General features: G+C 39.0%; 1 protein-coding gene across 6 annotated transcripts in view; it reads right to left on the bottom strand.

Annotated features, from left to right (window-relative positions):
• Positions 1 to 135: 135 nt before the first annotated feature.
• Positions 136 to 14,159, bottom strand: part of STRBP (spermatid perinuclear RNA binding protein) — a 61,379-nt gene continuing 47,355 nt past the window's right edge. For 4 of the 6 annotated variants that reach the window (XM_068413707.1, XM_068413708.1, XM_068413712.1 and 1 more), the window contains one exon: positions 136 to 3,275. In XM_068413707.1, coding sequence (XP_068269808.1) covers positions 3,139 to 3,275 — 137 coding nt within the window. In that variant the 3' untranslated portion in view covers positions 136 to 3,138. Of the gene's footprint in view, positions 3,276 to 12,512; positions 12,959 to 14,159 lie in introns of those variants that run through there. The other 2 variants (XM_068413709.1, XM_068413710.1) reach the window with 1 other exon arrangement.

Below are 14,159 nucleotides of genomic sequence, written 5' to 3'. Positions count from 1 at the left end.
GTAGAATGGACTTCTGAGGTTTGGCTTCCCAGGCTTCAAAAAGCCTTAAAGCCGGTTTCCTCACTGTAAACAAAAAAAAAAGCCAACCCAAACCAGTCATAAGGCCGTAATTCCTGTTTCCAGAGATAAGCCTTTATTGTGTGCTATTGGAAGCAAATGGGACATGGTTACGGTTTTATATACAGAGAGGTCTGTAGCGTTGGGTTACAATCAGTGGCAAATGAACCAAGATTACAGTGCAGATCTAAGTGTTGTGTACAGTTAATAACAGTGGCTGGCTTACAAACCACAACACAGAAGCCAAATGAAGCCAAGTGTACAGGGTACAGCATCACATGAGGAAGCAACTTGATGTACAAAGACCATTCCATTTACTTTACATTTGCAGGCTTTTTTGGCTAGTGAGTAGATAACAGCTCAATTTAAAATTCAGTGTGCAGTTATTTTTCTTCCCACTCAACTGCCACCAAATTAAGACAATGTGAATGTTCAGATTACATTTTTAATGCTATAAATAGCTAAGGTTGTTGCCGAATTGCTTTATTTGAAGCTGCTTTATTTACGGCGTAGTCAGGAATAGTTTAATCATCAATTGTTCTCTGCAGATTACAAATCGGGAGAAATCTTAAGTATTTTGAAAGTAGTCTGTAATTAGACCACAAGGATGTCTTGTACTTCATTTGGAAGTTTAATTCCGGCTAACTTGTTTTGAGAGAGAGGTTTATTGGGAAGAAAGATGGAATTGTCTACCATATTACTCATTTGTGGAATTCGTTCTTAATATTTAAGGTTTAGCTAGGTCAAAGGTCATACTTCTTTTTATTCAATGCCATATCCAATCTCAGTGTAAAAATAAACACTCTGTCCTCTGTGGATAAATAAATCCATCTGTTGGCTGCAGGTCAGACCTCTATTGGTGAAAGAGATTTAGAAAAATAGACCTTTTCTTTAATGTTTACTATGCTGACCCACAAAGGAAAAGTGAAATTCATTCAAGTCTAGAAACAGAAATACAGTACGAGTGATCTATAGAGTTGCATTCCTTCCCTCTACAAACTTGCTGAGCATGAAACACTGCCCCAAAGCACTGCCTCTGTCTTTTCCTTGTCTCATAGAAGTAATTGTCATCAGGAAAGTCACATTATACTGCACTGCCAGATCTCCTGTCTGCCTTCTAGTGTGCAGACTCTTAGCAGGGCTCTGCTTCCCGAGGATTCTTTGCTTAAGAATTCTTTAGCTGGATGGTTGGTGGTAGTTTGGGTTATACAAGGGGGATGTTTTAGCCCAGATTAGCAGCAATTGTTTTAATTGATTTGACTGATGGTGATTTTTGGTGGGTGGAAACTCAACCATTTTTTTTTTTAAAAAAAAAAAGCTTATTAGTTGGACTTGGAAGTGGAGATTTTGAGGAAAGGCTGGTGTTTTCTAAGACTGCTTCCCATAGGTGTCCTTGTCAGGAAGGGGCTGGTACGTTTGGCAGTACAGGTTTCATGCTCAACTTTGTCACTAAGAACTGGACAGGACTTTAAAAGCATACAGCCCACTGGGACTTGCTCTGCTGTAGTATTTCGGTGCTTTTGACAGTCCCCCCACAGCAGTGTTGCTCTCTTAGAAGTGCAAGTGTCCCAGAAGGGCTCTGGGACAGCTGGAGGACGGGTGACATTCTGGAGTGGAAGTAGTAGTTAAGCACCAGTTGCTGGCCCCTGCAGAGGCTTGAGAGAACAGAATTGCTTCGTCGAGACCTTGTCAACCTAAAAAGCTTAGTCAGGTTGATCAATAAATATTGACTTAGGGTTAGGATCAGAAATAAGACACTGCACTTTGGAACTGGAAGACAGAGTCAACTTCCTCCCTTTTCTGTCCAAAAGGAGACTGGCTTTAAAACATCTGTCCTTAAGGACCTTTGTGATGTCTGATGTGTAACTCACTAAGCACGTATGAATGTACCTGTCCCTTTTTCAGGGATGAATAAATGTATGACTGGACAAAGCTTCGAGGCTTTTTTCTGTGGTGTTCTTTTTTTTAAACATCTGTTCTGTGTCGTGTTGTCCCTGAAGGCATATTTACCCACTCTTAAATTATGCAGCATTGCCCAGAGAATGGCTCTGTAGTTGAATATGCTCTCGGCAGTATGGCCTCTGTTTTCTTCTATTTCCATGCAATAGATGTTATTAGAAAACTACACTTGTCTTTATCCTATGATTTTGAGCAGGGAAGCAGTGATACTAGTTTGAAAACACAGGAAATTAGTATTTTCATAATTAAATTCATATAATCACTAACTTTTCAAAAGCTGTACTGCTCTGAATGCTGTTCTTCAGCCCACCGTTACCCTGCTTTGAGCAGTATCACTTCCCGTCTGCTTATACGCAGTTCTTTGTGGAAATAATGAAAGAAGAATATTCTCTCTCCTACCCTGACTACATTTTACTTTGTTAGTTTACAAGATGCCCCTACAGAACTACAAGTTCTATTGGGAGTGCAGCAATACACACATTTCTGTATGCATAGATCATTAAATTGTAACAGTGCCAGTAGTAAAGCAAAACCTGCCAAGATGAGTGTATTATCTTAAACATCAGTTCCTCTTAATTAAGCTTGATTGATATGTGCCTGTTGACTTAAGATGCAGTTAAGTGTCCACTGCTGAGATGACACAGTACCCTGAGTAACTTTGTATTGATTACACTTACACAAGCTTGTGCTTTTCTAAGAACATAGAAATGAGCACAAAGAAAATAAATAAATACATCAGGTTGTTTGCAGGGAACACTGTTAATCAACTTATTAATAGCAACTTTGAAGTATGAAGTTGAAACTTACCTTCTGCTCTACTCCCTTCAAAACAGATGAGTGCTATAATTAACTCCCCTCTAGCTTAAAAAAACAGAAGTGGATAGAATGTCAAAATATGCTTTTCTGGTAAGACGAACCTATTTGTTGTAACTCGTTACACCAATACTGGTGACCTGAAACACGTACATTACAGCACGTAGCTGTGGAAGCAGTATTTGCTTTCCTTTGTTGCCATGCTGTTCTGTGTAAAAGCAAGTTGTCTAAAATACTGTGGGCATTGTAGCAATAAGTTACTAGTATTCCTGTAGGAGAAGTTACTATTATTGCTTTCCCTCCCAAAATTCAGTTGCATGCTATATACACTGCCTGGAGCAGTCTCCCTATTTTGGCTAGAGCTGCATCAGGAAACACAATTTGTTCACTGGATTTCTCCTGTTCTTCTTCCTCCTCTGGAACACCTTCCATCCTGGACTTGTTTACTGAACAGAAAAAAAATTTAAAATCATCTCCTGTAGCAACATCACTAGCAGCTTTTAGCCTCTTACCTAATTTCTTATAAACTACTGAAAAAATAATATAATCTCCCCCCTATCTTAGTGTACTAAGGCTGCTGGTTTACCACAGTAGACATAAACCTCCTGGTTCTACCACAGACTCTATTAATGGACTTGGAAAAGGCAGTGCAACTTTCCCTCCAACTTCCTATCTGTGACACTCAACCTTTAAGACTGGAGAAGGGCATCCTAGCTTCATTTTTGTCTGTTCTCTCTCTCTCTTGCCTCAGTCCATTCTACCAGGACCAGATGCATTCAGCAAGCCTGTGTTCAAGCAGAAGCTGCACTACACCTTGCAAACTGCAAAGCAGCATAAGGCACCTGGAGCTTCTAGATCCAGGTAAGATCAGGAATGAGGCTTAAGTCCACGTGCTGTTTTGGAATTAAAAATTAATTGCAATTCTTACTCATTCCAACTCCCCTGTACCAATGAATGAAGGATAGCCAATAACATTCAATTAATGCCTTTTAGAATTAGCGTAATTTTTTCTAGCAGAGGTAACAGTCCAGAGGTTTTCACAAACACGCACTTCTGGCTAGCTGTAAAACATTTTGATGGTGTTTACTTACACAGCGTAGAAGAGACTGTACCTTTAATTATCTTATTGCCACAAACCTTTGAAGTTGGAAATTGGATAAATTCAGTCTCAATCTGTGGTTAAAATTTTTATATGCCCTTTAAATTCTTGCAACTTTTGTTTATCAATGGATTATTAATTAAACATGGCAGAGAACTCTCCCACTGAGGCAGTTCAGTCTTTGCAACAGTTTACGTAGACTAGGCTTGATGGGTTCTTTTAAAGTACACTTAACCATTAAACTACCTATGGTACAGTATATGTGACCTTAGATTGTACAGAGTTAAGGCACCAAATACAAGATAAAACAATATCCAAAATAAGAAATTTGTTTTAAAACTGTGCATCTCCACATACCACTTTTGGACATTCAGCTCCTCTTAAACAGCAAGGTAAACACATGGTCTGAATGTTTCATGCAGCCACAGGAATTGGAGAAAAAACACACTTTACTGAATTTAAATCTTATACCATGATGAACTTTTCTCTTACAAAGCTCACACAGCTTCTTTTAGTAAGGCATTGCATTGCCTACACAGTACTGGACAGGTCTAGCAGGAAAAGCACTCTTTCTCCTGGAAGACCCCAGGCTAGAGGAACAGGCATATGTGTCCTACTCATGCTTTTGTATTATCTTAAACATCAGTTACAACCAACCAACTGAATCAGCCTCATGTCTATGAGCAGAATGGGAAAAAGGAAGATGTTTCAGGAGCACTAGAAAACTTGGGACATAAATAGGTATGGATTTAGATGAGACAAAGCTAAGGAGACATAACTTCTAGGGTTAAGTAATAAAACAGCTTTGTGATGACAGTACTCCTAATGTCAAATGCTTCATTACTAGCTTAAGTGATTAATGTTCAAAAGAAAGTACAGGTGAAAACTGCTGCTACAGTCCATAGGCACAGAACTTCCGTGCTGAGTTTCTCCAGTGAATTGCTCTAAAATGACTGTAACAGCATTTCCACTTTACAGCAAGGATCAGATTCACAGCAAACTCGATGTGCTAAAACAGAAGAATGAAACCAATGAGCTGTTAAGACAAGCTGTCTCATATACTATAGATAGCGGATGCAACTACAATATCCCTTCGCTTTGCTTTAAACAAGTCAATAAAGTATCTCATTTTTCAATAGATTTATTCAGCAGGAAGCCCGAGAGGGTCTGTGTCCTGAAAATTCAAGCTGAGTTAACTGTTTTTTAAGACAGTACAACTGTTCTTAACAACTCAGCGACTCCAGCAGAGAGCTCATTTTCATTCTTTCGATGCCAGAGAGGAGAGGTCTTAGTCAGCTTCATGACTGAGAACAACAATCTGAACTTCATATTTACACATCTCATCATGTATCCAAAAGAATCCACTGCAGCAGAGTCCTTGTGCTGTTTCCCAGAGCCAACCGGAAATAGTAGCTGTCTTTGTAAGCTGCTTCTGTGACTTGGAACTCATCTGAAGCTGGGACATATTTTTTCCCCTTGATTAAGTAACAGGCAACTGGCTGCAGACAATATAGCTAAAGGCAAGAAGTTCTAATACCGAGTGATCATATCTTAGCCTACCGAGCGAAAGAGGCAGAGGGAAACTTGTGATTTTGCCTGAGTAAAGACTGAAATACTATATTGTCTGTTTGCTCTTCATTTATACAGTTCTGGAGGGATCTTCAGGCATCCCACCTGTAGACTGTGATGATCTATGGGCTCTCAGAAGTACAGATGCAGAATTACAAATGAAGCAAGGGACACTTTCAGGGCATCTGTGACTGAAAAGACAGGGACTGCCAGGCTCACTCTCCAAGGACATTGCTGGGACTGGATCAGGGATGCTGGGTCAGTTAAAGCTCCTCACATTTATTGCTGTCTTGGAGTTTTAGAAGTGCCAAGTCCCATAGTTGAACAGCCAATGAACAGGAGATTTTTTTTTAACTAGACCACTTGAAAGATCTTCATGCCACTCTGCCTTCATTTTCTACCTCCTAATAACGCAAGGAACTTGCGGTCAGGGAAATTTTTCTCAATAGTTCAATGAAAGCAAAAAGCCTCAGATAATTTTAGATTTGTGCACTTTTCCCCAATTAAGTTCTTTCAGTGGCTAGAGGGCATAGTCCTTTATTGAGTAAAAGACACATTTTAAATCTTTTTTTCCTACCAGAAGGCAAGTGCTCTCAAAGAAAGAATCCTAGTCTCCAGAGATCAGAGATACCAGAGTAGTTTTCACAGATCTTTGTAAATGAGTAGAAATAGTCCCTTGGCACATGAGTAAGTTGAAATATTTGTAGAAAAACTTGTTTCTTTGAAGGTCTTCATAGGCTGATTAAAAGTTTTTAAGAATCTAGAACTTCTATCTAACAATTCCATAATTTGAGAGACTCAGTTACTCACTGGGATGCTAGAAGGTGATCAGAAAAGGCAGGGAAGGAGGACAGAACTCACAGAAGCAGAGGTATTTAACTGCAGGGAAAGTCACAGCAGCAGGGTTTACAGCACATTAAGTGGGAGCCATGACAATTGCTGAATCATCTAATTAACTCACATTGGCTACATGACAGCAAATTAGACAGATTAGGAACCACCTACCCAGGCACTAAATTGCCTTTGTGAGGGTTGGATTGTGCGCTGCGTCCAACAGGAATTGCTTGGGCAACAGAGGCCGCGTGTTACACATTCCCTTCATGAGCAGAGGCTGGCCTCCCTCCATCCAAGTGGCACACTGCCCAGCAATAAGGGCACCATGTTCCAACTCCTGAACGTGTGCTTAAGAAGACAGCAAGCACTGGCAGAGAGAGGACGTGGTGGCAGGAAGCAGCACGTACCATCCTTTCAGCTAGCCAGGCCCTCCAAACCAATCTGGTCGCCTTAAAACCTTCTCTAGATAGAACATGCCTGGAGAAATCTCCTACGGCTGGCAGAGTAGGATTGAAGTCCTACTTTATTAAATACCTTATTTCTTCAAAATTCACAGTTGCATATCTGGGAAAATGACAAGCAGTCCAGTGCCACTCACCCAAATTACTCATGAGATAATAGCCTGGTATTTCAGCTAGGCTAAAACTTACTGTTAGAATTTAACTGCTCTCAAGTGCCAATATATTAGGCACTTAAGGAGCCTACATCCATGACACTTCAACACACGGGAATGTTTTGCTCAAGTTCCACTGGCAATGAGACGGGTTCCTGGGCAGTTTTGCACCTTCAGATCTTCTCACTGATTCCAAGTGGCTGCAAACTCCAGGATTTAGGAGTCAAGTACACTGTGTATTTCGCATGCCAGGAAACGGTGTCCCTGCTACTGAGAAGGGGTGCAGCCAAGGCAAGGGGACAAATTTAGGACATAAGTACTTGCGTTATGAAAATTTAGTATCTTTTCAGTGAAAAAAAAATCCAACAAAGTAAGAATTTAAAAAAAGCAGAAGAGTGGCATGCTTAGGATTCTAAGAGTTAAAAGGTTAACGACAGAAAAGCATGGAAATTCACAGTCAACGCAGTTCTGATGGAAACCAAGACAAATGGATTAAGCTGCCAAGTACAGGCCACAAAGAAACAGATCAAATAAGAGCCAGCAAGACATTTTATTAATCAGTCCTTGAACTGGACAGTGCTTGTCAGACTGACATCAGTTAAGCCTAGGAAAGGAATACTCAAGAGAAATTCATTATAATGCACCTTAACATTGCCTTGATGCACATAAAATACTGTCTTTCGAAGGAAAGAGAGCAGCCCGCTGCTCCACTATCAGCACTGCTTAGCCTGACAGGCTCAAAGAAGGAACTGAATTTTAAGTGAGCTTCAGACCAAGCCCCAGGTTTGCACCTTGAAGATAACAGCAGATGAAAATCTGCACCACCAAAGGGGAAGGACATTCTGATGGCTCATCACTTGCACCTGCAAATGTAATCAAATGGTTATGTGCTTTCCTGGGCTGGACAGTGGTGCAGCTCCTTAAGTTCACTTCCCCAGGTGCAATATCTAGGCCACCTGCAAGATCAGGTTTCTGCCCACAGCAGCAAAGCTAACAATACTGAACAGCTGTTTTTCTGTATCAGCCTATGAATTCTATACAGACATATCCTGAGTTATGGATAACCTACACACGCAGTTATTTACTGAATTTGATGTCTGCAATATTGAAATGAAATATAGTTTCTTTTTACTGTTGTATTTTGATGCAAAACAACAAGCTTTGGGCCTGATACACTACTACATAGTCCACATCAAGTGTTCTCTGTTTTACATCAGTAAACTGTGATCCATCAGGGCTTTTTTATGCTTTCATCTCTGAACTGAGACCCTAAAATGCTAATACATCATCAACTCCCTCCCTTTTTTTTTTTTAATAATTTTTATATAAAAAGAGTTGTTTCCAGCAACTTCAAGTACTGCAATTGTGCAGCACTGTACAATGCAACTTTGCATAACGCAAGGTTATAGAAAGGCAAATTAAAAAAAACCCTAATATTTTAAAACCACACATATCATGTGCACCATATAGGTCATAATCCCAAACCATTTTAATCAAAGTAAAATATCTGTTGAAACATTTACTACAGAACTGAAAAGAATTATTTATGGATGGCTGTATCCTAATTTCTAGCTTTCGAAAACCGCAGCTAAGCAAATTATTCACACAGAGTTAAATCACTGCCTGTCTGCCTTCCTCTCCTCCCACTGCACCCACAGGAGGAAAGCAAACCTGGCTGCTTCATGAATTCATTTGGCCTAATGTAACTTGATCTCTGCAGATTTTAACTGTAATATCATCAAAGTCTTTCATTCTTCATTTGGAGTTTAGCTTTAATAGTTTAGGGAAATAATTTCTCTCTGTGTTAGTTAGATAATATCACACATTCCGCTTCTCATTCTTATTCCACGTACCTCTAACCACGGTCTGGCTGTCAGTGCAGGCCATGGCCCTGGCTTTGGTACCTGCCCAAATGTTTTCCGCAGGTATGCAGGGAATGCAGTGCCTGACACACAGCAGTATCAGTACAGCTTTTTATGCTACACAAGAGAAAAATATTTGAAGGAGAACAGTCTGTGGATAAAACCAAACAATTTCTTAAAAGTATCAAGTAATATTTTCTTTTTTAACTGAAACTGGAGTATTTGAAGTGGCCTTGAAAAATACAAAGTTGGAATTCAGACCTATGTATTACCTGTTTAAACATTTAGTTAAACAAGACGTAATAAAAACATGCCATATACAAGATTGTCACAGGTATATGAGATTTTTAGAAAAAAAGCAATAAAAATATTCTTTAAGCTGAAAATAAAATCTCTTACCTTTTATATCACGATCTCAGCTTACAGTCACTACATTTCTGCTTATTTTATACAAGTGCATATGGCTATGAAGGTCCAGAGAGAATGAGAATAAAGTGGTATTAACCTGCTGAAAACTGCTTAAAAGTCTTAAGCTGCAACATATAGATGTTCCAATACCATTTAAAAAAACATTCACCTTTCAGTTATTGCTGATTCACAATCTCAAAATATCAACATACAAATATTTAAGAGGAAAAAAAAACTCTGTAGATTTAGAGCAGCAAAGTTTTTTTGAACTGGACATTTACCAAATTCTATGTTTTCCTATCACTGATGATGATGATTTTAAGAGACACAAAAGCAATCCATTTGAAAGTCAAGTTCATGCCTACCCTTTTTGTGCCTCATATTAATGATATGGGGAAGAGACAGAGAGAGAGAGAGAATATATCATTTAGTTAGATTTTGGAAAAAATATATATTTTTTTCTTCTGCCTTTTTGCTACATTTCATGTCTGCTGACATGCACAATGGTACGAAGCACTACTGCTTCAAGAGTGACCATTGTAAGTCTTTGTAGCAATTTTTATAGGAAACATGCAAATACAGTCGTAGTATTAAAATTCTGAAGTACTTAAATTGTGAAAGTAAACGCAGGATTCCCTGCCTAAAGCAGGCACTCTGCTAGGGTTTATTTCTTGTTTTGGTGTTTGGTTCCCCCCTCCCAACACACCACTTTCCCTTCTAGTGTAAGGAATACCCAGAAGTATATACACATCTATTGCTATGTACCCAAAGAAAGGACTGTGGCTTGGAGTAAGTATTGCTTTTCATTAAATGGAACAAAGTTCAAGAAGTGAGAAAAACACTTTAAAAAAAAAAGGAAAAAAGCTCAGATTCCATGTCTGAAGTTGAGAAACCTCAAAACGAGCCACGTTTGTTCTTGCTTTTAAGACATGTACAAAATGCCATTTCGAGCCACACAACCTGATGGTTCTAGAAGTCAGAGAAGAAATCTTGAGGGCCCAAGTGAATAATAAAAGGTGCGATGCTGAGAGGCTGGCAATAGGGACTGTCAATGAAAAAACCACCTACAGTGGGAAAAGAGCAGAGAAGCAAAAACTTCACGTTAATTTCAGAGACTGGCTGAAGCTACAGCTCCATTTAAATTTCTCTGCTCTTTCAGCTGCAAGTGGAATTTTCATTGTAAAATGGGCACTTAATTCTGTGAAGGTATTGAAACATCTAACGCTCCCAAGGTTACCACTTTCTAAACAGAGAACTGACAGCTCATTCATATTTTCAGTAAAGCAGAGAAATGTAAAATATGCAGCAAGGGGGGGCAAGTTTACAATGTGGTTAGTAACTCCCAACAAATGACAAAAAATAAAAAATGACTTCTATAAATCATCAGAAATGACTGCCATCATGTTGGAAAAGAGCATAGCGCCCTCCTTGTTTTTGAAATAAGAACAAGTTATTTGGCTTACGAATGTTGATCGTATAGAATTGGTTCAGAGAATATTTTGTTTGAAATTTTACAAAGCTGGGGATTCAAAAAAAAAAACCAAAAAAAAGAAACCACAAACAGTTGCCAATCAGGGGAACTCCAAAAGGGGGCAGCGGGGGGAAATGTGTACAGAGGAAAGATTCCTTTAATGAATATTTGTTTAAACAAAAACGGGCTCTTATCAGCCATGCTTTTTCTGCTCCGTGATGGCTTCCTTTCATCCATAGGCCAGCAAAATAGATCAGTGATTTACGAGCACCACTCAATTTGACTGCATCCCCCAGACCCTGCTCTGTATTTCAGCACTAACGCATGGGTGACAACAGCAGGCTCGCCACTACTCGTCAATAGATCTTCATTTTTTTATTAAAGTACCACCAACACCAAAAAAAAAGCGAGAGCTACAGCAGAAGAAAAACCATTTACGATATAAACGCATTCCTAAGCACAAATACTTAGCTTAAGAGTAACAGCTGCAGTTAACTCCAAGAAAAGCAGCTTGTTACATAAGCCACCCCTTCTTATGCTTTTCTAATATTTCTTTCCCTACAAGGGGGGGGCGTAGGGGAGGAGGAACTTTACACGGCTTTAAGCACCCTTCTTACACCCTCTTCATACATAAAGCTCCCCCGCCTCAGCAGCGGAGTCTGCTGGAGAGCAGAGTGGATCAAGGCAATCTTTAACAGAGCAGGAACTAAAGCAAACCTACTGAAAAGCAACGGGTGAGGTCTGAGTAGAGAAGTGCAAGCAACAACACTGCTTATTTTGTGGGGTGATACCTTAATAAAGACTGCTCGAATGCCTCCTTCGAGCCCCCAGCAGTATTTACGCAGAAGCCTGGAGACAGCGCGGGGCTGGGGCCTGGCCTGGAATTTCAGACAGGTGCACACGCTGCTGCTGGGAACGAGGGTTCTTTGGTTGGAGCCCCAGCTCTCTACAAGTACTGGCCTATGGCTGAAGTGTGTCACTTTTCACAGCAGCACTCAACAAGAACTGGGACAATTAAATAGCAAGTTTTCATGGGGACCTTGTTGCTGCTTTAGATTCTCACAAATGTAAGGGGGGAAAGGGAGAACCCTTTGTTTTAATAGAAGATTGACAACTAAAATGCTTTCTGTAGAAACGGTGGATGGAAAATCAAGGGTGGGCAGACAATCTTAAAAGTGAAGAAGGCCACAAGAACAAGTGCAATTTTTTTTTCTTTTTTTCTATTTTTTTTTTTTTGTAAAAACAGAAAAGAAAGGAAAACAAGCAGCTTTTGAGCTCTACAGAACCTGATTGTAACATTATTGTTGTCCTTTCTCTGGGCAATACGGACTTAGCTGTGTATCCCTGTAATTACAGAACAAGAGTCCTTCTGTGGGAACTTCCTTTGTTTAATGCTTATTTCACAGAATGTGACCTAACAGAGAGAGAGAGACAGCCTAAGATTAATCCCTCTTGTTTTGTTTGTTTTTCAGCATTTTGTGTACAAGTGAAAAGCCTTCTTGGATAATTAAGACTGTGTCTAAAATCACAGTTACAGTATGCTGATCTGAAAGATTATAAGGAAACTCAGGTACTGATGCTCAACTATAAAAAAATAAGATAAAACAGTATTTTAACCCATATTTTACTAAGTTTATTACACACCATAATATTTACAAAGTTAAATGTTAACTGTAAAGTTTCTATTGTGTGGATTTTGTGGTGTTTTTTTTTTTTGATTTTTAGTTTTTATTTTTTAAAGAACTATACCCTGCATTTAATAACCCTACAGCAAGTACAGGTCATTAACTGAATCTGTGTGACTGCATTAGGAAACAGGCAGTACTCTTGTGTTACAACAAAACAGTTTATTTGTGATCAGTGTTTTATATTCTATACATCCTTCACAAATTTAATTTTACATAATCGGATACTTCATTTAAAACGTAAGATTTAAGCTTCTAGTTCTTCCCTATAACAGAAGGCTGGTATAAGTTATTTGAAAATGAGGTAACATTTCACAGAACATTTTTTTCAAGTTTTAGAGAACTAAATTTGCATTTTGTTAAAATCAAAAAGTAGGAAAAAGATGTTTCTTTACAAATGACTTTGCTCAAGTATGTGTTCAAAGAAAACAGGATAAAAAGGCTTTTTTTCTTCTAACATTCTGTACTGTACTGTGTTGTTCAATCAATAGGAATTAGCTTCTGTCATTTGCTAAAAGAATGAGTAGTGGGGAACAGGATAAGTTGGGAATTTCATAACTGGTAACAGAACCATTCTCTTGGGTAAACCTACAGAGAGAAGAAAGGGAGAGGACTCCAAATAAGTTCAGTGATCCAAGAAAGTCAAATAACAGTAGTGTTCTCATTAACCTTTTCCAGATCAGTCAATCAATGTGATTTTAGGGTGCAGAGTCCCATAAACAGTAACACTTCACCACCTGGCACTATTTCAAACAGATGGTTAGCTTAAAGTTTGCTTTTATTTTTGTCCTGGTGTTTGGTAAGATTAAAGTAAGCAATATTCTCAAAGGCAGAGTGTGTATTTGGACTTGAAGCTCTAGGATAATTAATCTCTACTATCTTGTTCTATGCTCTGAGGTAATTTCACAGGCCAGTTACAATTGCAGATACTCTAGACAGGCACTGCTGTGCCTAAAAGAGAACTCACAGGGAAACTGTTCAGCAGTTTTGATAAGCATCCAGGTAGCTCAGCCAAAAATCAAGCACCTACAGTAAATTCTGCATCTGCTTCGTTATTCTGCATTTCCTCTCCTGTATTGAAGTGGCAAATCTGGAAAGATTAATATCTGCCTGATTTCATAATTATTACAGAGTTCTTGTGGCCTCACAAACTTCTGCACAATTAAATGTTTGTTTGGGTTTTTTAATCTTTCCTATTTAAATTCTAGTATTTAACCTATGTATCCATTTAGAAATCACAAAGCAGCAACAGCAGGTATTCCAGAGCACCAGATGATCAAAGTGAAGTTTCCCAACATGCAACAGCTTACAAAGGCAAAGAGACATGTTTACCTTACAGCCAAAAAGCGTTATCCCAGTACTTCGCATCACAATCATAAGACATTAAAAACAGAAACTCTTTATGTGAAAAATGGGGGCGTTCAATTCCACAATGCTTTGAAGTCAGTGATATGTCACATATACACAGCTAAGTGATTAAAATCCAGCTCCCAAAATAGGCATCATGAGAAAGAACACAAAATGGAAGGGACGAATGAAAAAAGCAAGAAAAGCTGCAAGGACAGTTGGTAACAATTGCATTCTTCAGGAGAGAAAGGATTCCTCTCACATCACTATGTGTCCCTGCTTGTAAAAATACATACGTGCAGATACCACTCATCCCAGTTACAGTCTGTGACTATTGCTTAGAAAGCACTGAAGGGATTTTTAACACACCCATACCATGAAGTAAGCCCTAAACTAAACTTCCTTTGGTTTTCCCTTGAGAAAACACATCGCTGTTCTTTAC

The sequence above is a fragment of the Nyctibius grandis genome, chromosome 16 (assembly GCF_013368605.1).
Source record: "Nyctibius grandis isolate bNycGra1 chromosome 16, bNycGra1.pri, whole genome shotgun sequence".
Lineage (NCBI taxonomy): Eukaryota > Metazoa > Chordata > Aves > Nyctibiiformes > Nyctibiidae > Nyctibius > Nyctibius grandis.
This window is presented reverse-complemented; position numbering and strand designations above follow the sequence as displayed.